This window comes from Podarcis liolepis (assembly GCF_965112155.1).
Source record: "Podarcis liolepis genome assembly, chromosome: 7".
NCBI classification, from domain to species: Eukaryota; Metazoa; Chordata; class Lepidosauria; order Squamata; family Lacertidae; genus Podarcis; species Podarcis liolepis.
In genome coordinates this window covers 13,192,256-13,216,155 of record NC_139561.1, presented here as the reverse complement: position 1 = coordinate 13,216,155, position 23,900 = coordinate 13,192,256, and the positions used below count along the sequence as shown (strand labels likewise).

Sequence of the window (23,900 nt, the reverse complement as noted above, 5' to 3'; positions counted from 1 at the left end):
TTGCTATAGTCCTATGGACTCAGGAGGAAATCCCCTTTCATACTCTATGTAACATCCTGCATATCTGGAGGGCTACATTATTACTGCATCACTTATACAGTCACACCTCGGGTTACAGATGCTTCAGGTTGCGTTTTTTCAGGTTACGGACCACCAAAACCCAGAAGTACAGGAATGGGATACTTCCGGATTTCGGCGGTTGCACATGTGCAGAAGCGCTGAATCGCAACCCGCGCATGCACAGACGTGCTGCTGCGGGTTGCGGACACTGCGGGTTGTGAACATGCATCCCGCATGGATCACGTTTGCAACCCGAGCGTCTACTGTACAAGCAAGCAGGAGCCGTAGCTCCCTGGTAGACCCCCTTGCTTTGTGCACAGGCGGTCTCGGGATTCAGTCCTTGGCAGGATGTCCAATTAAAAGGATTTCTCTTGCTACCAAGACAGGGAGACACCAGCAGAACCATCTCTGCCTGTGGCCCCAGGGTCCCTGGCCTGACCCTGCAGCTTCTTCCTGTGCTCAACAGCTAGCTGCCAACTCTGAGACACTTGCATGTATGGCGCACACTTCAAGAGCCGGGGCGTGACCACCTATCCCAAGCACCGTTTGAATCAATCATAGACTTGTAGAGTTGGGAAGGGACCGTGAGAGTCATCTAGTCCAATCCCCGGCATTGCAGGACTCTTTTGCCCAACGTGGGGCTTGAACCCACAACCCTGAGATTAAGAGTCTCACGGGGTTGATCTACACACAGGAAGAAACCCGCTATAAATAAGTCAGAAATTAAATTGTTTAAAAAAAACTATGTAAAAATCGCATAGAAAAAATGTTTGCTCTCTGGCGCCATCTGGTGTTGCACGTTTATAATGCATTCAAAGTGTTGTTGTTTTTTACTAATGTAGCGGAGTCCTTTGCTCTACCAACTGAGCTAAGTGGGACAAGAGAGGTGTGAGGTCTCCAAACTCAGCCTGGGATCCCTGGGAGTACACACCCCGATGCAAAAGCAGTCAGAGATCCTGCACCTTTAATTGTAGTGTAACTGAAGGGAGTTCAGCAGAGCTGTAGCACTCAGAGGTGCAGGAGCATGCACTCACACCCCGGACCCTACAAGGAGGCCTGACAAAAAGCTCTCTGTGGGTGCACAAAGACACCCTCTCCTTTCTCTCTTTACATCTTTCTTTCTCTCTCCTGCACCTTTAACTGCTGCTTGGCAGGTAGAATTTCATGTGGTCTGGCTTCCCTCCCTCCCCAAAGCAGCTTCACCTGTCGATGTCCCCCCCCCATTGCTGTTAAAGGCAGAGAGAACCCCCCCCCCTCTATTAGAAAACGGTAGCACTTCTGGTTCAAATTGAGCCCCTCTGGCTGCAGCCCCTTTAATTTTAAAAGGGTGCTGCTAAGTTATTTCTCTGCAGGTGGGCAGGGCTCCTCCCTGATTTTCTCTGTGTGCCTCCCTTTCTTTGGTGTCCTTATGGTCCTAGTTTGCTCCAGCTGGGAACTTCTGGGTTTAGTTGGGGGGGGGGGCTGCTTAACAGGGGTGGGGTGGGGCAAAACCTGATATTTCCCCAGGGAAAAAAATGAGTAGTTTCCCCTACTTCTGGCTTTATTGGCTTCTCTTAGAAGAGAAGACTCCCTGGAAAAGACCCTAATGTTGGGAAAGATGGAGGGTGCAAGGAGAAGGGGATGACAGAGGACGAGATGGCTGGACAGTGTTGTTGAAGCTACCAGCATGAGTTTGACCAAACTGTGGGAGGCAGTGTAAGATAGGAGTGCCTGGCGTGCTCTGGTCCATGGGGTCACGAAGAGTCGGACATGACTAAACGACTAAACAACAACAACAAAAGGAAAAGGGACCCCTGACCAGTGGGTCCAGTTGTAGACGACTCTGGGGCTGCGGCGCTCATCTCACTTTATTGGCTGAGGGAGCCGGCATACAGCTTCCGGGTCATGTGGCCAGAATGACTAAGCCGCTTCTGGCGAACCAGAGCAGTGCACGGAAATGCCGTTTACCTTCCCGCTGGCGCGGTACCTATTTATTTACTTGCACTTTGACATGCTTTTGAACTTCTAGGTTGGCAGGAGCAGGGACTGAGCAATGGGAGCTTCAAACTGCCAACCTTCTGATCGGCAAGCCCTAGGCTCCCAGCCCAGCGCCACCCGAGTCCATTGGCTTCTCTTAGGCCTAAAAAAAATCCTCTTGGCCAGCATGGCCAAACCTTTCTTGAGGTCTAGTAACTTGTTCTCTCCTGACTGAATGTGAGTGTCCTTCCCCATGAATTGGGCCCTTAGTTTGGTGGGGGGGGGGGTAGAAGGGAGGAAGAAAGAAAGGCCAGCAGGTATCCTGGGAGCCCCATTCTAGGGTATTTCCCCAAGCACCCCTAAATATATGGGGGTGTGTGTGTGGTGGATTTGTGTTGATACTTGGTTATCAACCTGAGATCTGGAATGCATATTTTGAAACTTAGACATTCAAGCTGCAGCTGAAACAAATTCCAGGGTTTATGGAAAGGTTTAATGAGTGTTTCTGTGGTGGATAATTACACGGTAGATTGTTCTGCGAAAAAGTACTCCGAAAAAAGGATGTTTTAGGAAAATGTAGAATTAAGAAAAGGTGGAGAGACTGGTAGGGGAAGTGGAAAGAAAGTTTAATTTAAAGCAGATAAATGCAGCCAAGCTGTTAGCTGGGTTGTTCTTTTCCTTAAGTGCTGTCTATGCCGCCTGCATTCATCAAATGTGGCCTGAAAGATTAGCTGCTGCTGTTTCAAAAAGGAGTCAATTTGTGCTGGTTTGTCAAAATCCTAGTACAGAGTGATGGGAATGGATAAAGCCATTAACTGGGGCTGATGGGAGTCGGAGCCTGAAACGCCAGGCTGCTGTGAGCTCACTAGGCAACCTGCCAGGGCTAGTGGCATGTGATCTATTCAGCCATCCTTTGGCCTTGAAGAATTGCAGCTGCCTGTGGAGTCTGCATTAGGGAGCCCTACCAGCGAGCTGCACAGAGCACTGACAAATGAACAAGTGAAGTTGGCAACATCCATACAAATTCAGCAGTTAACATGTGGTGGCAAAAGTGGGATGACCAGTGGAAGATTTCGGGATTGGGTAATGCTGTGGAGGAGGAGCTGGTGCTTTTCCTAGGCAGAAAAGGAGTCTCCAGTAAACACTAAGAGCCAGCATTAAACACTGGAGCCCATTAAACCGAATTGGAGAGTTGGAAGGACACGCACAAAGGGTAATCTAGGAAACCCCCTTGCAATGCAAGGATCACAGCTAAAGCATCCCTGAGAGATGGCCATTTCATGGAGAGAACTGCTGTTCTATATGGACACTGGAATGTTTATCAACTTGGTTTGAGGGTCTAGGTCAGAGCTTTCCAAACTCTGTGTTTTGACACGTTAATGTGTTGGCCGCAGTGTGTAGGTGTGTTGCACAAACTCTCCCCCCAGGGCTGGAAAGGGGCACGTTTAACCTCTGGTTTGCTAGTAAAACACCATTACTGTTTCGCAAAATGATGCATGTCTAAAACATGTGTCACCAACATGAAAAGTTTGGAGAGCTCTGCTCTGGGTGCTTAAAGTGCCACAGGAACTACTGAGAGGCAGGAAGCTAATGATCCCAAACGACAAGAGGGCCAAACAGGACCCACTTTCCCCATTCTGCTGGTAACAGTACTGCCTTCAACTGAGTCCTGGGGGCCCGTTGCAGGCTGAGGCACCAGCATGGGATCTTCCTGGTGCCCTTTCCTTCCAGGAGATGCCAGCTGGAGGTGGCAGCATCTTGGCATCTGCTTGCTGCGCTCTGCGCTTGGTTCCTCAGCTCCCTGGGGTGGCTGGGGTGTGTGGTCCCAGCTTGTCAACATGCTTCTTAAATTGTGGCACCGAGAATGGAACACAACATTCCAGGGTTGGTCTGACCAAGGCAGAATAGAGCGGGACTATGACTTCCCTTAAGGGATGTGGGTGGCGCTGTGGGTTAAACCACAGAGCCTAGGACTTGCCAATCAGAAGGTTGGCGGTTCGAATCCCCGTGATGGGGTGAGCTCCCGTTGCTCGGTCCCTGCTCCTGCCAACCTAGCAGTTCGAAAGCACGTCAAAGTGCAAGTAGATAAATAGGTACCGCTCTAGTGGGAAGGTAAACGGCGTTTCTGTGCGCTGCTCTGGTTCACCAGAAGCGGCTTAGTCATGCTGGCCATATGACCCAGAAGCTGTACGCCAGCTCCCTCGGCCAATAAAGCGAGATGAGCACCACAACCCCAGAGTCAGCCATGACTGGACCTAATGGTCAGGGGTCCCTTTACCTATGACTTCCCTTGATCAAGACACTAGACTTCCGTTGATGCAGCCTAGAATAGCGTTAACGTTTGTGTGTGTGTGCCAAACGGCAAAATACATATCCCCAAGTCACTGCAGCATCAGTTTATAACAGTTTTCCCCAACTTGGTGCCCTCCAGATGGTTTGAACTACAACGATGCCGGAGGGCAGCAGATCAAGGAGGAAGAAGTGTGCCAAAAACCCACCACGTGCTCATCTTGCTGTTCCTTTCCTGAGCACCGGAGAGCAGCAGAGTTCTGCTCTGGGACACTTGAGTTTCCTGTTAGGGAATCCCAGCTCCTTCCCACATGGAGAGTCATCCTTGACTCAAAGGGGAAACCTGCAGGGTCTTTGATGTGGGTTTGAAACCTGCGATCTTAATTTGTCTTAGCAAGAGTCTGAGAATTTCTGTTGTGGAGTTGTCCTTGGAGGGTATCGATGGTTGTTGTTGGGGGTAGGGATCAGAAGGGTCTCACACAAGCTTTCCTCTAATTATATTTCATTCTGAGTCATCTTTTTTAAAAAAAATAAGCAGGCAGGCAGTAAAGGGGAGGCAGGGGCCCCTCTCCTCTCCACCCACTCGGTTGCTGTGTCTGGCTGTGCCAAGAGCACCAGACCCTGTTGCCTGCAGAAGGCAACACCGGTCCTGAAAGACCTACACTGGCTCCCAGTACGTTTCTGAGCACAATTCAAAGTGTTGGTGTTGACCTTTAAAGCCCTCAACGGCCTCGGCCCAGTATTCCTGAAGGAGCGTCTCCACCTCCATCGTTCTGCCCGGACACTGTGATCCAGCGCCGAGGGCCTTCTGGCGGTTCCCTCATTGCACGAAGGGAGGTTACAGGGAACCAGACAGAGGGCCTTCACAGTAGTGGCGCCCACCCTGTGGAATTCCCTCCCTTCAGATGTGAAGGAAATAAGCAGCTATCTTTATAAGACATCTGAAGGCAGCCCTGTTTAGGGAAGCTTTTAATGTTTAATAGGTTATTGTATTTTAGTGTTCTGTTGGAAGCTGCCCAGAGTGGCTGGGGAAACTCAGCCAGATGGGCAGGGTATAAAAAATAAATTATTATTATTATTATTATTATTATTATTATTATTATTATTATTAGGCAAAGGGGCTCTTTGGGCAAGATGTGAGCAGGCGGTGGAGCAGGGCAGTGACTGGGGAGGGGTCTCTTGGCACGAGGGTGTCACCTGTTGCAACCTGCATGCTTTCATTTCTACTGGATGTGGTGAATCTCACAGCCTCCTGGGGACGGAAGAGGCTCAAAGCTCCCATTGGAGCGAATCATAATAGCAGGGCTGTGTGGTGCATTTATATAGAAAGGCCAAATCACTAGGCACACAAGTCATCTCGGCAATTTGGACGGATAGAGGAGCAGGTGCAAGAAAGTGGGTGGAGAGAAAACTTCCGCTCTCTTTTTTAATACTAGAATTCAGGGACATCTCAGGTTGGAAGATCCAGGAGAGACAAAACACAGGGCTTCCTCACACAGTGCAGAGTTCAGTGAAGGGGCTTCCAATCCCTCTCGCATCAATTATGCTGTGGAAAAAATTAACAGGGCCATGCGCAATACCATGCGGCAAATTGGTGGGTTCTCTAGCCGACATAGGGACGCAGGTGGCGCTGTGGGTTAAACCACTAAGCCTCTTGGGCTTGCCGATCAGAAGGTCGGCGGTTCGAATCCCCGCAACGGGGTGAGCGCCCGTTGCTCATTCCCTGTTCCTGCCAACCTAGCAGTTCAAAGCACGTCACAGTGCAAGTAGATAAATAGGTACCGCTCTGGCGGAAAGGTAAACGGCGTTTCCGTGCGCTGCTCTGGTTCGCCAGAAGCGGCTTAGTCACGCTGGCCACACGACCCAGAAGCTGTACGCTGGCTCCATCAGCCAATAAAGCGAGATGAGCGCCGCAACCCCAGAGTCGGCCACGACTGGACCTAATGGTCAGGGGTGCCTTTACCTTTACTATCCCACATCCCGCCATCAGAGCAGATAGGGTTGACCTATTCCGGGAGGATGGGGTGCTCCTGACCCCACTGGGTAACGACCGCTGGCTCCACGACTTGCGACAAGTCCTTGGGGACTGGGTAGACTGCAGGGTTTGATTGGTCCTCAGTTGTGGGACTTGGCAGCAAGGCCCCTTAGGGCCTCGGGTGGCGGTTTTTAGGCCTTGGCAAGGTATCCTTTAGTCTAACATCAAGTCGGGGGGGATGCATTCATGCTCCCTCCCCATGTGGGGGCGCTTGCAGGGCCCGTTAAAGGGCAAAAACTGGGAGTCCATGGCCCTAGAGCGGCGGCATGTAGGTCAAACTCCCGGGACGAGGTTGGTGGAAGGGCATGCTGCGTACGTTTGCGCTTTGCAGTCCCCTCTCACTGGGCCTCAGCTGCCTGCATATTCTCAGCCAGGTGGGCTGAGAGGGTTACCTGCCAAGGCCTGTGCCAAGTTTCCCACTTCTGAAGTTCAATAAAGTTGTGGCCACTTTGAACCCATACTCTGGTCTCTTGTCTCGTCATTTGGGGTAAAGGGGTAGGTACCACAGACAGGGCTTAGCTCGTGTGCCCGCAAACATAGGGCTCCCTCACACAGTACAGAGTTCAGTGAAGGAGTTTGCTCCCAGAGGATGCAGTGATGGCCTGAGAAGGAAAGCACTGTTTCCTTCTCACATTCCTCTGGGCAACGGAGCCCAGGGACCTTGCATCTCTCGCATCGAGTCCTGGTTTAGTTCTCCGATCTACACACCTGTCTGTTCTTAGAGTCCTCTCCAAAGGGAGCCGCCACACACTGCGTGACTCCACACACAAAGTCGTCTCCTGGCTCTGTGCCACCCTTGAAGGGCATTTGGAGTTAATAATTAGCTGGCTAATGGGCAGAGACTTCTGCAGTAAGGGTCTGCTGGTCCACTGCTCCAGGGACCAAAACGTGTCGGTTACTGGTGTTGGTGACCCCTGGAGAAGACAAGAGATACCAGGGGAAGTGGGATTTAGCTCAATGGTAGAACATTTGCTTTGCAAGCAGAAGGTCCTTGATTCAATATCTGCTGCTGGCATCTCCAGGGAGGGACCACTGCCTCAAGTCCTAGGCAGCTGCTGTCGGTCAATGTAGACCAGGGCAGAGGAAACCTGTGGCCCTCCAGTTGTTGTTGAACTCCAACCCCCATCAATGCCAGCCAACACGGCCGACGGTTGTTGGGCGTTGTACCTGAGCAACATCTGGAGTGCCCCTATTTCCAGGTACAGTCGATGCTAGCAGGACCAAAGCTTCGGTTCGGAATAAGGCAGATTCCAACATCGTGTGTTTGCATTCTGCTTCCCCCTGCAAAATCCAGCTTGGCTCACCCACAAGAGTCACTGGCGACCATTTGCTCACCTCTGCGGGAGGGCAGATCTCCACATGGGATGGGGATAGCCGGTGGAGACAGGCCTGCTTGTTGGCTGGTGAGTTGGGCTGACACCTCCTTGTCCCATCCCTTCCAGCTCTCCAAGCCAAGGTCTGCTCACGAGCCACAAACACAGCAGGGGACAATTACTTGCCTGAGCTGCAAAGGGCCCTTTGGGACAGGACAGCATTTCCAGCTAGAGCTGGGCAAAGATACCCTGGAGAGATGCTGCCACTCAGTGCAGACATTACTAAGACAGGCGGGCCAAGAGTCTGAGATAGGGTAGCTTTCTGAGTTCGCTGGTTCTCCTTAGGCAAAGCAGCTTTCTCATAGTCTCCCGGGGTGGGAATAGATCTGTGGGCTCCTCTAGCCGCCTGGCAGCTCTCCAAAGCCTCAGGAAGAGCAACTTCTTTCTCCTCCTTCTGCATGCCCAACAGGTGCCCCCATGGCCCCTCCTGAGCTCCCTGTCGGTGGGTTGAGGGAGCGGATGTTGCGGGAGTTTGAGGAGCCATGGACAATGGATGTTCCTGTGGCTCCTTGCCACGCATATTTTTGCAGCTGAGCAATCCTCCCGCCTGTCCCCGTTGGGAATGAAACGTCGTCCGTTGGACGAGCGGCTTCCTTAAGCTTCCCATCCATCTTGGTCGCCTTTCTCTGCGAGATAATTGCAACAGTTGTTCTGGCTGACAAGTGGAAGGAATGTGGCAGACCCGCAGCGGTGGGGAGAGGGGAACCTTGACAGATACGCCTTTGATTTTCACCGGGAAGGCAAACAGTCCTGACTTTGATCTTGAACAAGGAGTTGGCTGCGGGCCAAAGCCCTCAGACTGGTCCTGTGAGAAACGAGGAGCCCAAACGGCCTCTCAGAACCGTTTGGGCTTGTGCCCAGGAAGCAGAGAGTGGGTGAGAGGAGCGGCAAAGGGGCCCTCGCAGGGCAAGTGGTTTTTCAGATGACTTGTGCAAGCGAGCCAAGCTGCAGGAGGGGTGTGGTTACTGCCCAATATGACCAGGAAAAAAGAAGAAGATATTCCTCTTGGAAGCTTAAACAGACTCATCAGTCTGAGCAAAAACCCATCCCTAAAACCCACCTTTAAGGAATTGCTTTACTGAGCCATCAAGGTCTAGCATTCTGTCTCGAACAGTGGACCATGATGTTCTCTAGGCAGCCCATGTGCAGATTGGGGAGAGGAGATATGCCCTTTCCCCATTAGTTATTCCCTTGGGTGCTCAGAGATATACTGCCTCTGCAATTGGAGGTTCTTCATTTCTTCATTCTTGTTTGTTCATGTTGATTATACTCTGCCTTTCTTCTGTGGATCACCCGGCAGCACGAAGGAGGTTCTCATCACTCAACTGGGTTAACTTCAGAAAGGGGGTGGATTCTTCTGCCCTGGAAATCTCTGGCCAATTCGTTTTTTAAAAGCCCTCCAAGCTTACTGGCCATCACCAGGTGTGGTGTCGGTGAGTCCCACAAGAGAACCATGCACTGATTCACACCAGAACTGAGCACATCTCCACTTTGCCCAACATTTGTGCCTCTTGTTGTGGTGCCTCCCCATGCCCCAGGTAGAAGGAGAGGATGGGTGGAAAACTGTAGGATGCAAGTGGTGACTGAGTGGTAGAGCAACTGCTTGGCATGTAGAAGCTCAGGGCGAGTCTTCGTTGTCTCCAGGTAAAGGTAAATTCTGGGGTTGCGGCGCTCATCTCGCTTTATTGGCCGAGGGAGCCGGCGTACAGCTACCGGGTCATGTAGCCAGAATGACTAAGCCACTTCTGGCAAACCAGAGCAGTGCACGGAAATGCCATTTACCTTCCTGCCAGAGCGGTACCTATTTATCTACTTGCACTTTTGACGTGCTTTCGAACTGCTAGGTTGGCAGGAGCAGGGACCGAGCAACGGGAGCTCACCCCATCACGGGGATTCGAACCGCCGACCTTCTGATTGGCAAGTCTTAGGCTCTGTGGTTTAACCCACAGCGCCACTCGTGTCCAGGTACAGCTGCCTCAAATCTGCTGCTAGTCAGTGCAGACGACACTGGACTCAATGGATCAAATCTGAGTTGGCATGAGCATTGTGGGGCTGGGGCGCAAGATGGCGGTGGTTGTGGCGGTGCTGCAGGCAGCTTCTTGTCAGATCTTCCGCATACCATGTGTTGGACAAGTAAGGGGTTATTATGTTGACTGGAGGATGGTACATGGTGTTAAGAGAAGGAAGATGGCTTTTGAATATGCAGATCAGAGGCTGCAGCTGAATTCCCTTAGGAAAAACAAAATTTTGCCCAGAGAACTCCAGGAAGTGGCTGATAAAGAGATTGCTGCCCTTCCCCGGGACAGCTGCCCAGTGAGGATCTGTAATCGATATTGTAATGGGTATGAGTTACTCGTGCGTAAACTGGTGCCTTTCTCGGTTAATTTGCCTTGTTAAAACTTTCTGACTGCGCAGCCCCTTCTCATGGTGGCTGCCTCAGTCACTGGCAGAATCCGTCAGTGGGCGTTTCTTGAACCTCTTCCAGCATAAAAGTTGTTTGACACCCAGTCTCCTCCTCCTCTCACTGCGCGGGAGTCTTCTGCGCAGGGAAGGCGTGGGTAGCGGAGGACCTGGGCTCTCCTCACTGATGTCCAGTGAAGAGTCCTGGAGCCCTCTCTCCAATTCCCCCGTCTGCCTCCCTTTATCCCCGGTGTTGCGCTGATTGGCTTCCCCCTCTACTGAGCTGTTTCTCCCCCTGCTGCTGGGTCCTTCGCCAGCATCATCTGGGAGCCTCCCCTTCGCCTCTAGCTCCGATGTCAGTTCCCTGACAGATATGTTCTGACATCCCGTCCACGAGCTGTAGTGTGGCGATGGAGGTTAAGCCAAATTGTCTTCTGTCATCTGGCTGACCATGCGCAGCTGTCTGGAGTACAGACAGCAATGTGGTGAGCCACCACCAACAAGGCTTTTCTTCAAAAAAGACAAAACTCAGTTCTATTTCAACTCCTAGGATGAATTAAAGACAAGTTATATAACTTGCAGGGATGTGGGTGGCGCTGTGGGTTAAACCACAGAGCCAAGGACTTGCCGATCAGAAGGTCGGCGGTTCGAATCCCCGCGACGGGGGGAGCTCCCGTTGCTTGGTCCCTGCTCCTGCCAACCTAGCAGTTCGAAAGCACGTCAAAGTGCAAGTAGATAAATAGGTACCACTCCGGCGGGAAGGTAAATGGTGTTTCCGTGCGCTGCTCTGGTTCGCCAGAAGCGGCTTAGTCATGCTGGCCACATGACCCGGAAGCTGTACGCCGGCTCCCTCGGCCAATAAAGCGAGATGAGCGCCACAACCCCAGAGTCGGCCACGACTGGACCTAATGGTCAGGGGTCCCTTTACCTTTTATATAACTTGCAGCATGTAATGAGCGGCGGGTGGTAGTGGAAATAGACCCATTGGTAGAAGACCCTTAGCTAGAAGGAGGCAACCTTGTTTAATTTTGTCAGACCTTCCACACTTGCTCCTCTTGCATATTAAAAAACGACATGGAAAAATAAAGCAGTCCCACACTTGGGGGGGGGGGGGAATCTGAGTTGGCATAAGGCAGTTTCCTTGCTTCCACCTGCCTGTTCTCTACTCTGGCTTGGATTCGTGTCCTGTCAAGGCCTAGAAGGACACAGCAAGAGACTCTCTTCCAGGGGTGCAAGAGCGTATCAGGAAGGACAGGAAGCCGGTCCTTGTTAACATCGGTGTGTTTCCCACGGGGAGACACGTATTCACAGTGGTATTTCTAGCTCAGAGCCAACTTGCCACCCACCCTTCTGCAAATAGCTGTTCCCAGCCTGGTCAGTCTCACTCTCTGGGACACACCTGTCCCAACAAAAGGCCCGGAAGAGACATAGATGTGGCAAGAGCTTAATTTCCTTGGGGCTCAGTAGGGTGTGTGTATTTTTTCCCCTTCCTTGTGCTAGGAAGCTCAGTCTCTCTCTCTCTCTCCCTCACCCCAGCCCCTCTGTTCCCAACTAGGCAGGTAAGTTCTCATCTGTGCAAATATCTGCTGAGAAAGACCAGGGGGCTAAGATGATATCTTGACAGGTGACATTTGCAAGCTCCTGGGCCAAAGTTCGGGAAAGAAAAGTGGCCGGGGTGATCAGCCCCACAGCCCCACACTTGGAGACCTGCTTTGGGTGTGATTTCTGACTGAGGAGGAAGAGGGGCAAGATCTCTTCCTGACCCCCTCTTTCCTTGTGGGGAAAATATTTTTTGACTGATTTCTTTCTTTCATTCTGATGCACAGCTAAATCTAAGCACCAATGTATTTGGGTGGGTGCATTAATAATAATAAGGGACGTGGGTGGCGCTGTGGGTTAAACCACAGAGCCTAGACTTGCTGGTCAGAAGGTCGGTGGTTCGAATCCCCGCGACGGGGTGAGCTCCCGTTGCTCGGTCCCTGCTCCTGCCAACCTAGCAGTTCGAAAGCAAGTCAAAGTGCAAGTAGATAAATAGGTACCGCTCCGGCGGGAAGGTAAACGGCGTTTCCGTGTGCTGCTCTGGTTCGCCAGAAGCGGCTTAGTCATGCTGGCCACAAGACCCGGAAGCTGTACGCCGGCTCCCTTGGCCAATAAAGCGAGATGAGCGCCACAACCCCAGAGTCGGTCATGCCTGGACCTAATGGTCAGGGGTCCCTTTACCTTTTTATTAATCATAATCATAAAAATTTATTATTTCTACCCCAGCCACTCTGGGCAGCTTCCAACTGAATATTAAAAACAATACAGCGTCAGACATTAAAAACTTCCCTAAACAGGGCCACCTTCAGTTGTCTTTTAAAAGTAAAATAGATGTTTATTGCCTTGGCATCTGCAGAAGCCACACACAAAAGCAGAACGGTTGGCTCATGCACTCTGTTTGGAACTTTAATTTATCGTTCAGTTCATGTCCCGCTCTTCCTGCCAAAGGACTTGCACTGGGTTGCCCGTGTGAGGCAGGAACCAGGGGCAGAGCCTAGCCAAAGTCTGCCTACTGGTCCAAAATATCCAGCTACCTAGCGCTCCTCTTGTGACTTTAACAGAAAACAGAGAGTGAGGCACCAAGTGAAGATGTTTTTCCTGCGACCACTAACATCAACGCCAATGCAAAACATTTGGGTGCTTGCAAATGCCCCCCTCCCCACTCCACTCCTTGTGGATTGGCCTTCCTGGTCAAGTTATTTTGGCACCTGACTCAGAAAATCCCATAAACGCTTAATTTCCCCACCGTGGGCATTACAAATGTAATGATAATAAATTAAGTATTTAACGATTGCCTACCTGCTTATGAATCCCACAATGGGTTGCCTGCAGCCACTGCCTCACTCTGTCCACCAGGAGAGCTGATTCCGGGCAGCCAGCTGAGTGGTCTCCCTCCTGGAGGAACACGATTGGGGCAATTGTGTCCCATAGCAGCAGCTGAGCTCTCCAAGAGTCAGGCTAAACATTATAGCAACCAACTGTTAGTGGGAAAAAATAGCTGTAAGGGAAGTATTTCTGGAAGCCAAGATCCAAGTTTGGAGCGAGTACTCTTTGGTGAGAGAGCTCCGGCAGAGATTTAAAATCACAAAATATAGGGCAAGGTGAAGCATGGAAATATACGCTGTTAGACCTTTAAAATATGCCCTTGTGAGTTCCTTAAAAAGAGCACATGTTTGGTGAGTTAAAAATGGTTTACTTACAAACTCTCCAAAGGCCAGGTTCATGTGCTTTTCCGTTAGGAAAAGTTGCACAGGCAGTAAAACTTGGCTTAGTTACAGTGGTGAAAGTTCCTAAATGATTGGCATAGGCATTCTAGAGAGGCTTGTGAGAGCCATGCGGTCTGAGCTTAGAGCAACCAGCTCAGACCCAGGGGTGGATTTAGGGGAGCACGACCAGTTCGGCATTGCAAGCATGATGTACAATGGAAGGCAAGAGAAGGGCGGGGAGCAAATTTTGGTGTTGCACAAGGCACTGCTGAAATTTGAGGCCCCAAGCTCCACCATTGTTTGATACTGCATGTTGAGCTTCTCAGATAGGGGGGAACAATAGGCTTGATTACCCATTTCCTCCCGAGGTAAGGGGAAGTGTCCAAGCTAAGCTGGGCAGAACAGCTTACTCTATGGTATTAACCCCTTTGTTAGTTAATTAAACTTTAAGCCTATTGGTTGTTTGAGGCTGGTTATCCCACAGCAATGACCTCATCAAATTGGTTTGCAAACTGGGCACCGCTGCATCGTGCTTTGGCAAAAGGTGAGTTTCCCAACTGGTTGGTTGCAAAGCAGGGCTGCCTGCTCTACTGGCAGGGTGAAGAACCTGCAGGCTCCCAGAGTGGCCTTATTCCAAGGGGTGAGAAGGGCAAGCGTGATTGATGGGAGGAAGAGTCACACAGGGGAAATCCAGGAACAGAGGAGGAGGAAGAGCACCTGGGTGTGTAGGCAGGAGCGCAGAGGAATCAAGGCCTTAGGCAGGGCAAGCCGCCACCACTGCCGCCGAACTGGAATTGGGTTTGAGGCACTGGCTTGCTACAGAGCAGGGCCCTGGAGCTCAGAAGGGGGTCTAAACTCAGCCCAGCAGCCCAGCCTGGCTCCTCCAGATGCCCTGGGGAATGGGACTTCCTTGGCCTTTTCTTCCAAGCTGCATCTGCTGAAGAACACAAATCATGCTTTACATGTTCTACTCAAAATTGGAAAATTGCAAATTAGCCGACCGGTTTCCTGAGATTATTGCCAAGGCAGCTAGTTTTTGTATGGCGGCAATAGCTTGCCAGAGCAGGATCCTGTCTTAATTTAAAATTATTAACACCTTCCGTTGTGTGTTGTTGTTGTTTTTTACCATTTTAATATAATTATTTTAAATATCTCACTGTTTCTTTAATATTTTACATTGTTTTTAATTCTACATTTTATTGTATACTTAATGTATTATACAGTGGTACCTTGGGTTAAGTACTTAATTCATTCCGGAGGTCCGTTCTTAACCTGAAACTGTTCTTAACCTGAAGCACCACTTTAGCTAATGGGGCCTCCTGCTGCTGCTGCGCCACCGGAGCATGATTTCTGTTCTCATCCTGAAGCAAAGTTCTTAACCCAAGGTAATATTTCTGGGTTAGCGGAGACTGTAACCTGAGGTACCGCTGTATTGTGTTTTATGTGCTCTGCTTTCTTCCTATATCTCTACTGGTTATTGACCGAGATCCACACACACACACAAACACGCAATATACAGTGGTACCTTGGTTGTCAAACTTAATCCATTCCAGAAGCGGCGCCGGATGTTTGACTTCCAGAAAACGCCCGCAAACTGGAACACTTACTTCTGGGCTTGCGACGTTTGGGAGCCGATTTGTTCGACAACTAAGCCGTTCGGGGACCAAGGGACCACTGTATCTAAGCCACACATTGCTATTGTAAATTTGTGTCCTCCTCCTGGAGCACAGGAATTTGTGGGTTTGCCTCTCCTCTGGGTAACGAGGAAGGCCGCTAATTAGGGAGAGGAAAGCACTCTGCCCATGCTCACGAGGATGCCTCTGAGCATGGAATCGTGTGCTTGCCCAGCCCTTGTTCCTTCAAGATTCAGATGGTAGCAGAGGAATCCCTCTCTTTCTGGAGACGGTGCCTAAGTTGGTGGTGGATCTGTGCAGAAAAGCCCCCCCCCTCCTACTTGCAGGCCAAAGCTGTCATGGGGGGTGCGTTACTGACACCCCCTTATTTAAGGCGTTCCTGCTTGGAGCTGCGGAACAGCCTTTTATTAGCAAAATCCAGACCTGGCAACCCGAGACGGCAGGAGCACCAACCACCACAAGTGCCTTGGCAGCAGCCCAGCTCATCCTTGCCTTTAATCCCTTGCCAGGAGGGAGGGGCGGATTCCAACCTCAAACGCAGCAGGGCAGGGGGGTGTCCTCTCCCTCTTCTGTCTCCCAGGCTGCTCCCCCCCCCCCTTGCCATGGAGAAGCCTTCCTAAACTTGTGGAAACTTTGGTGCACAGCCCAGCTGGATGCCTAGGCCTCCTTTGTACAGCAGGACTTTCACCACCACAATTCACATTAAGCAGTCGTGTCCCTAAGCATGTGCAGAGCACCGCCTTTCCTTCTGGCCGCCAGCCCTTTGAGAGGCCTTTTCCCTGAGGGGCTGATTCCCAATGGCCTCTTTGGCTTAGAAAGACACATTGCAGGAGGCAAGGGGAGAGAAACAGAGATCTGGAAAAGTGGTTAAGGGGCAAAATCCAGGGATCAGTTGTGCCACGGAAGCCTCCCTCTGCGGAGTAGGATTTCCCCTGTTGGAAGGAAGTGCAAAGGGATGCTGTGGCCTAGGACTTGCCGATCAGAAGGTTGGTGGTTCGAATCCCCACAACGGGGTGAGCTCCTGTTGCTCAGTCCCTGCTCCTGCCCACCTAGCAGTTCGAAAGCAAGTCAAAGTGCAAGTAGATAAATAGGTACCGCTCCGGCGGGAAGGTAAACGGCGTTTCTGTGCGCTGCTCTGGTTCGCCAGAAGCGGCTTAGTCATGCTGGGCACATGACCCGGAAGCTGTCTGCGGACAAACGCCGGATCCCTTGGCTTATAGAGCGAGATGAGCGCACAACCCAGAGTCGTCCTTGACTGGACCTAATGGTCAGGGGTCCCTTTACCTTTAAGGAAGTGCTGGGTGAGGGGAGAGAGACCCTGGAAGGTGGTTCCAGCTGCAGAGACTCTACCCTTCAGAAGGCAAGAGGCACTTGGCTACTGAATCAGTCCCACCCCCCAGTGGCGCAATGAGTCAGCACGCCTGGCTGTTAACCAGAAGGTTGCTGGTTCGAGCCCACCCAGGGACAGCTGTGGGCAGGATTCCTGCATCACAGGGGGTTGGACTAGATGCCCCTAGGGGTCCCTTCCAACTCTCTGGTTCTATAAGCATCTTGGTCCACCCAGCTCAAGGTTGGCCTCTCTCTCTGGCTCCCAACTGTGGCAGTATTGTGGCTTAGAGCCCTCATATTTATGGGACCACCTCTCCTGGTATGCCCCGCACAGGACCTTAAGGTCCATGAATAATCATAGTTTAGAGGTCCCGGGCCCTAAGGAAGTCAGATTCTCTTCCACCAGGGCCAGGGCCTTCTCAGTGATGGCTCCGACCTGGTGGAATGCTCTGTCCCATGAGACCAGGGCCCTGCAGGATTTAACTTCCTTCCGCAGTGCATGTAAGACAGAGCTATTCTGCCTGGCTTTCAATTTTAACTTAGCCTGATCTTTTATTCCCCTTCCTTCCCTCCCCCTCCCCCTCCCCTTTTTATGAAGATTACCCGCTCTGGGATCCCACAGCTAATTCTCCCCTGGTCTCCTTGCTGGCCCAAATAGGACTAATTTAGCCAGCTAGCCCTGGTGATCATCTAATGTTTATTGGATGGATTTCCCCCCTAAATTGAATTTATTGTTGTTCACGTTTTATACTGTATTTTATGCTGTTTTTTGTTGCATCAATTAAGTGTTTTAAATTTGTTGTTAGCCACCCTGAGCCCGGTTTTCTGAACTGGGGAGGGCAGGGTATAAATAAAAATTTATTATTATTATTACTATTATTATTATTATTGGAAAGAACGCAAGAAGCTGCCTTTAGACCTCTGTTCCACCCAGCTGACGGGCAGGACTCCAGGGCTCCCTCTCACCTGGAGGTGCTGCCTGGGGTCAAACCTGGATCCTTCTGCATGCCAGGCACGTGTTCTGCCTCCGAGCCACAGCCCTTCTGCAATCCCTTCTCTGAACAGTCCCTCCCCACCTACCCTGTTTGGAGGACAGAGCTCTAGCACTATGACCCTTCTGGCATGTGTCCCCCAGAAGGTTCACCAGGTGTGAATGTGCCCTCGGGGTGATAGAATTAGAATCATAGAATTCTAGAGGGACCCTGAGCATCATCTGGCTCAGCCTCCTGCAATGCAAGGAATATGCCACTGCAGGGATCGAACCTGCAACCTTGGTGTGATCAGCACCATGCTCTAGCCAACTGAGCTGGCCCCTGTACGGAGGTGTTAGTAAAAATAAGGGTCTTAAATTTAATCAAGTTGATTGTTTAAGAAGCAGGTGTTTAGTCAAATAAAAACAATATGGCTCTTTTATTTTCTAATAGCAGCACACACACGTAAACGCCTTGCCATGTTTGATTGGCAGTGTCTCCTTTTCCTGATGATGGGCAGGTGCCAGCAGAGGGGGCCTGCCAGCTCCTTTTTTCTTTTTTCTTTTTAAAAAAATGATATTTATTACTTTTTCATTTATTTATTTTTAAAGTAATATTTATTAAAGTTTCATAAACAATAAAAAGCTTCAAAATTTAAACATAGAATACAAAAACCAAAAAAACTACAAAAATGAAAAAATACAAAACAAAACACATAAGAAGCACACAATAGAGAACAGTTGACAAAATAGAAAAAAAAGAAGAAAAAACGCCAAAAAAGCAAAACAGAAAAGAGATCAATATTTTCATATCTTATACTTCATTCACTAAGTTTCTTGACCTCCTCACACCTCCCTTTTTGTATTCCAGTTCAGATATTTAGTTCAGCAAATCCTTACCCTCTATCATTTATCCTTACTCAGCATCTTAACCTATAGTAAATGATATTTATTACTTTTTCAACATTTTCAACACAACACTACAAACAAAAAAGAAAAGAGAAAAAACAATACAAATACAACACAAAAACACTACATGGACTAACAAAACAAAGCAAAAACAAACAAAAACAATTTAAAAACACCTCAAACATTTTCAATATCTTATATTTCATTCACTTATTTCCAGCGACCTCCTCACACCTCCCTTTTTGTATTCCACTTCTATTAATTGTTTCAGCAATTCCTTTCTATCTTACTCTGTTTTCTGTCCTATAATTATCTTAACACATTCTTGCCTTATTTTTCCTTTAATTTTCTATTAATCTATTTATACTTAATTCCTTATGACATTTCTACTAAAGCCATATAACTTCATTCCAACGTTTTTCTAACATTCCTTAATTTTACAATATTTCTATAAATAGTCTTTAAACTTTTTCCAGTCTTCTTCCACCGACTCTTCTCCCTGGTCTCGGATCTTGCCAGTCATTTCCGCCAATTCCATATAGTCCATCAACTTCGTCTGCCATTGTCCAACACTTCAGTGCTTTCAAGAAGCAGCCATTCTCTCAACCAGCAAAGAGCAGATGGTTCACAACGAAATTTAAAGGTCTGGCAGGGCAGGTCCACCTCCTTCTTTGGCATCCATCAATATCTTAAGTTTTACTCGAGGCTTCCTGCCAGCTGCTTTTTTCTTCTTCATGAAACAGCTTTGCCACAGGGCACCCTCGGCTGCGTCTCAGCTGGGCACGCGGCAGCTCCAGCACCAATGACACCTGCTTGTTAGTCCAGCCCGGAAAGGGGCTCAGCGCCAGCAGCTGCTGTAATCCTGCTCTATCCAGGGCTCAGCTGTGCGGGACTTAGTTCCTGGCACCTGCCGGGAAGAGGAATCCCCCAGGCTCTTTTGAGGGATGTGGGGAGTGGGTGGAATAGCACACCTGCGAGACGGAGGCTTTGCCTACCTCAGCCAGGGCAGAACTTCGTATCTCTTTGTGGTGGGATCCTTACATGGGGGAGGAGGGAGGGAAGTGAATGGCCGGGGGCCAAGTGGAGGAGTCCCTAAAGGTGTTGGCTGGGTGCTCGCTCGATCCCCTCACTCCAGTGAGAGCCAGTGTGGTGTAATGGTTAAGAGCGGTAGACTCGTAATCTGGTGAACCGGGTTCGCTTCCCCGCTCCTCCACATGCAGCTGCTGGGTGACCTTGGGCTAGTCACACTTCTTTGAAGTCTCTCAGCCCCACTCACCTCACAGAGTGTTTGTTGTGGGGGAGGAAGGGAGAGGAGAATGTTAGACTCCTTCGGGTAGTAATAAAGCGCGATACCAAATCCAAACTCTTCTTCTTCCAGGTGTGCAGGGCCTGGTCGGGGTTACTCAGACTGAGGGAGATAGTCACTCTGTGCATGCCCAGAGGCACTCTCGCGTTTGTGATAGGAATTTTGAGGTCTTAGATATATGTTAAATGTTCATAAGTGTACCAACCAAGCACGTACATAGATCAGCACAGGAAGACGGCCTTGTGCGCCATTTTTCTGGGTCCTCCTCCTTTCCTGCTTGTGAGGGGAGCACCCTGTTGCAACAGATCAATAAAGATCAGGCTTACTAGCTGCTTTGCTTCTCAATATTCTCTGGTTGGCCTCTGTTATTCTCTCCTACCAATAGGGAACCTACGTAAGGACTCTGTTATGTACTGAGTTGAATAGGATCCAAAAGGCAGCAGTCTGATTTTCTTCCTCACCACTATGAGCTGAATAAAGAGCATGAAATCCACTCTCGACTCCGAGTATATTTCAGACTCTATACGGGCTCTTGGATACCCCATAAGGGGAAAAGGGCAGATTTTTGTTTACAACACGTTACAGGTTTCTGACACGCTAAACCCTGGAGGAACGACATGGAAGTGGCACTGCGTACAAGCAAGGCCTGCTCAGGCACGTTCCAGGCCCTGCGCTGAACGCCATTCAGCCTTGGCTGTGCTGCTGCCCTTGAACTGCCTGTGTTGCTGCCAATGCGCTGGCGTAGGGGAACGTAGGAATCTTCCTCCTACCCCGTTGGACTCTTGGTCCACGCAGCGCAGGGTTTCGGGTTAGAGGCATTCCTAGCCCTGCCTGGAGATGGAACCTGCCGCCTTCTGCATGCAAAGCAGGTGCTCTGTTGCTGTGGCCCTTCTGCTCACAGGAGGGTGGTGGTGGTTTTTGACATGCCTGAGGTTGCATTTAAACTGGGCCCGTTTCCTCCCTGACTGGTTCTGTCCGTGAAGGATTTGGCCACTAGCCTGTACACAAGCAAACCTGTTTGTTTGTTTGTTTGTTTGTTTGTTTGTTTGTGTTGCACCAGTGGAAAACCTGTTCCTGACTTCTGCTGCTTCCTGACTCTTTAAGCATCTCCTTCACAAAAGCCAGGTTCTTCTCCCTCATGGCTGCGGAGCTGAGCTCAATCAATCAATTTCCTTTATTCGACCGATAGTCAGAATTAAAACATTACACAATAATTATAAACTATAACATCATAGGGGGTACATAAATAAGGTAGGGCCACAGTACTAGACCTCTCACAGATAACCCACGTCAAAGCATTCAGTTATACGTTTCCGACACTTGAGTGCCAGGAAAAGAAATTTAGCCACTGACAAGGTTGTTTTCCCAGAAGACTTATTTAGCAGATATGCTGTCTGCTTTCCTCTTTGTCGGGAACTGAGCTGGGGTAAGTATGGAGTTATAAGATACTGTCTAAAATCGTTGTAGAAGGGACAGCTTAATAAAATGTGCTCTGTGGATTCTACCTCACCCAATGCACAGTGGCATAATCTCTGGTCATATGGGACTCCTCCATATCTTCCCTTCAGGACTGCCGAGTCAAGAACATTCAGCCTAGCCGCAGTAAATAGTCTGCGGTATTCTACGTAGTGGATATCCGCCAGGTAGCGAGCTGGAGCAGCCCGATACAACTGCTCCCCCAGAAACAACCCAGGTTTCACACGGGCTATGTCCTCCTGTCTGGCAATATCCCTTAATCTTTGCGCGATCACCGCCTTTGCGTGGCTATACGTCATGGACTCTATATAAAGGGAGGACAACCCGCACTTCTGCACTTCCTCCACTATCTCCCCTTCCCATGGAGATTTAAAGTTATCCCTCAGAATCAAGGGGGCCAAACCCACCGGTCTGAAACAGAGCTTGAGGCGGAGCTGAGCTGTGCCTGGCAAGATCTCAGCGCCAGCCGCTCGGAGGAAGATGGCAGCATGCTGGCTGATGTTTTGGCCCTCTGCCGGGGCTGAAAGATGGCGCTTGACTAAAACAACAGTTTTTAATGGCAGCTCGTTCTAAACTGGGCCTGCTTTGTGTAGCTCTGTTTTATTTCTTATTTTTAAAAACTTTGTTTGTATTGTCATATCCCAATGTGTAAAGTGATGATTTACTTTACTCTACCGTATTTACTCGAATGCAACACAAGTTTGGGCCAAATTACATCATGGAAATTAGGGTGCGCATGAGATTCGATGGCACGTTACATTCGCGTAAATAAGGTATTTAACATTTAACTTTGAACACTATTCCACTAATTGCTCTGGATTGAGAGACCTGGTCATAAGGCAAAGTCAGACCCTATTTTCCAGGGACAGTCCTGGATTTACAGACGCTGTCCCAGTTTCTGATTTGATCCCAGAATGTCCTGCTTTTCCTTAGGACATCCCTATTTCCACTGAAGAAATATTGGAGGGGGTGCCTCTATTGTCATCTGGAGGGTATGCAATGGGAGAAGACATCACCCCCTCACAGCAACCCCATTAGAACATGATGCAAAACATTCAACGGCATCCGCCCAAACCGGAAGAGAGCGGAAGGGGGCAGAGGAAGTGTCATCTTGAGCCAAAGTGCTGTCGCCAGGAGGGAGAGCCCTTGAGACCTCGAATTGTGCAGGGGTTCGGAGAGGGGTCTCCCCTCGTGACCACAACAACCAGGTGGGTTGTGGTGGGTCAAAACTCCATTAGGCAAATGCTTGTATAACTGAGGGCCATGTGGAGCTCTTAAGCTCCTTTCACCACCCCCAGCGTGCTTTATGCAATAAGGAAAATGTCAGGGAAATGAATGGGAAAGGATGGGAACAAAGGCGGATTTAGGGGAGCGCGACTGGTTCACCTGCACTGGGTGTCAAAGGTCCTATCCCATTATTATTATTATTATTATTATTATTATTATTATTATTATTATTATTCTATTTATACCCCACCCATCAGGGACACGGGTGGCGCTGTGGGTTAAACCACAGAGCCTAGGACTTGCCGATCAGAAGGTTGGCGGTTCAGATTCCCGGGATGAAGTGATTTCCCGTTGCTCGGTCCCTGCTCCTGCCAACCTAGCAGTTCAAAAGCATGTCAAGTGCAAGTAGATAAATAGGTACTGCTCCGGCGGGAAGGTAAACGGTGTTTCCGTGCGCTGCTCTGGTTTGCCAGAAGCAACTTAGTCATGCTGGCCACATGACCCAGAAGCTGTACGCCGGCTCCCTCAGCCAATAAAGCGAGATGAGCGCCACAACCCCAGAGTCGGCCACGACTGGACCTAATGGTCAGGGGTCCCTTTACCTTCTTTTTACCCCACCCACCTGACTGGGTTGCCACTCTGTGCGGCTTCCAAAATATATAAAAACATAATAAAATATTAAACATTAAAAAAAAAAAATTACAAGGCTGCCTTCAGATGGCTTGGGGGTCAGATAACTCCATACCCTGCAACATTTCTCCAACATTGACGCATGAGGATGTTCACTGTGGGGCTTGCATTTTATAAATCCTGCAAGCTGCCGGCGCCTTCCTGAAAAACAGCTGGAGACGAAAGTGTATGGGGTTGTGCTGGGAGTTAGGGGCTCCCATTTCTGTGCCAAGCCCAGCTTTGCATTGCTCCGCCCCGAGGCGGCTGCAGGCCAGGGCCTTTCTCAGGAACTGCCTCCATCGGCCGGGACCCTCCGGCCTCCTTCCTTCCTTCCGTTCCCGGCTGGCTTAGCCCGGAGCCTCGTCCGCCGGCGGCTGTTTTTCAGGCCCTTGACCTCTGAACTTCCTGTTTGTGTTGCTAAGGCCTGTCTCCAGGGCTGGCTGAAAAGGAAGTGCCGAGCTCATCAGGTCCGGCCGATAATGCGGGCAGGCCACTTGCTGCCGGCCTTGGCGCAGGGCCACGCTGGGAACTGGCTCTCCCATTCAGCCCTAAACCTTCCAGGGCTTTGGGTGCTTTGTCAGCGGGACAAAACACGGGAAGCTGGGCTTAGGGCAGGCTTCCCTGGCCCTCCGCATGCCTCGCCTGCGCTCCTCTGACACTTGCTGTCCACTCCATTCCCTGCCCTGGCCACAGCCATGCGAGAGGGGCTTTAAAAAAAACCTGTATCAGAGATGCCGCTTTCACACCTTCTGACATGTGGCTTGGAAAGGAAGTGAAGCCAGCCAGCTCCCTAAAAAGCAGTTTCCCTGGAGGAAGAGCATTTCGAAACCAGTTTGTGTAGATGTGTACACACACTACAGGGTGTACATGCCCCCCCCCCGCACCACGTACTGCATACCCTCCAACATTTCTCCGATAAAAATAGGGACATCCTATTCCATCATCATCATCTTATTATTTCTACCCCATCCACCTGACTGGGTTTCCCCAGCCACTTTTAACATACGTATATAAAAACATAA

General features: G+C 50.0%; 2 protein-coding genes across 2 annotated transcripts in view; both read left to right on the top strand.

Annotated features, from left to right (window-relative positions):
- LOC310712084 (uncharacterized protein) overlaps positions 1–23,900 on the top strand; it is a 142,356-nt gene that overhangs the window by 3,580 nt on the left and 114,876 nt on the right. The gene's annotated exons all lie outside the window — the stretch shown is intronic.
- On the top strand, positions 9,770–11,216 carry LOC310711159 (small ribosomal subunit protein uS14m-like). The gene is made up of 3 exons (XM_083512627.1): positions 9,770–10,055; positions 10,485–10,699; positions 11,071–11,216. Exons 1-2 carry the CDS (start codon positions 9,778–9,780, stop codon positions 10,600–10,602), a joined length of 396 nt encoding a protein of 131 aa, XP_083368753.1. The 5' UTR covers positions 9,770–9,777; the 3' UTR covers positions 10,603–10,699; positions 11,071–11,216.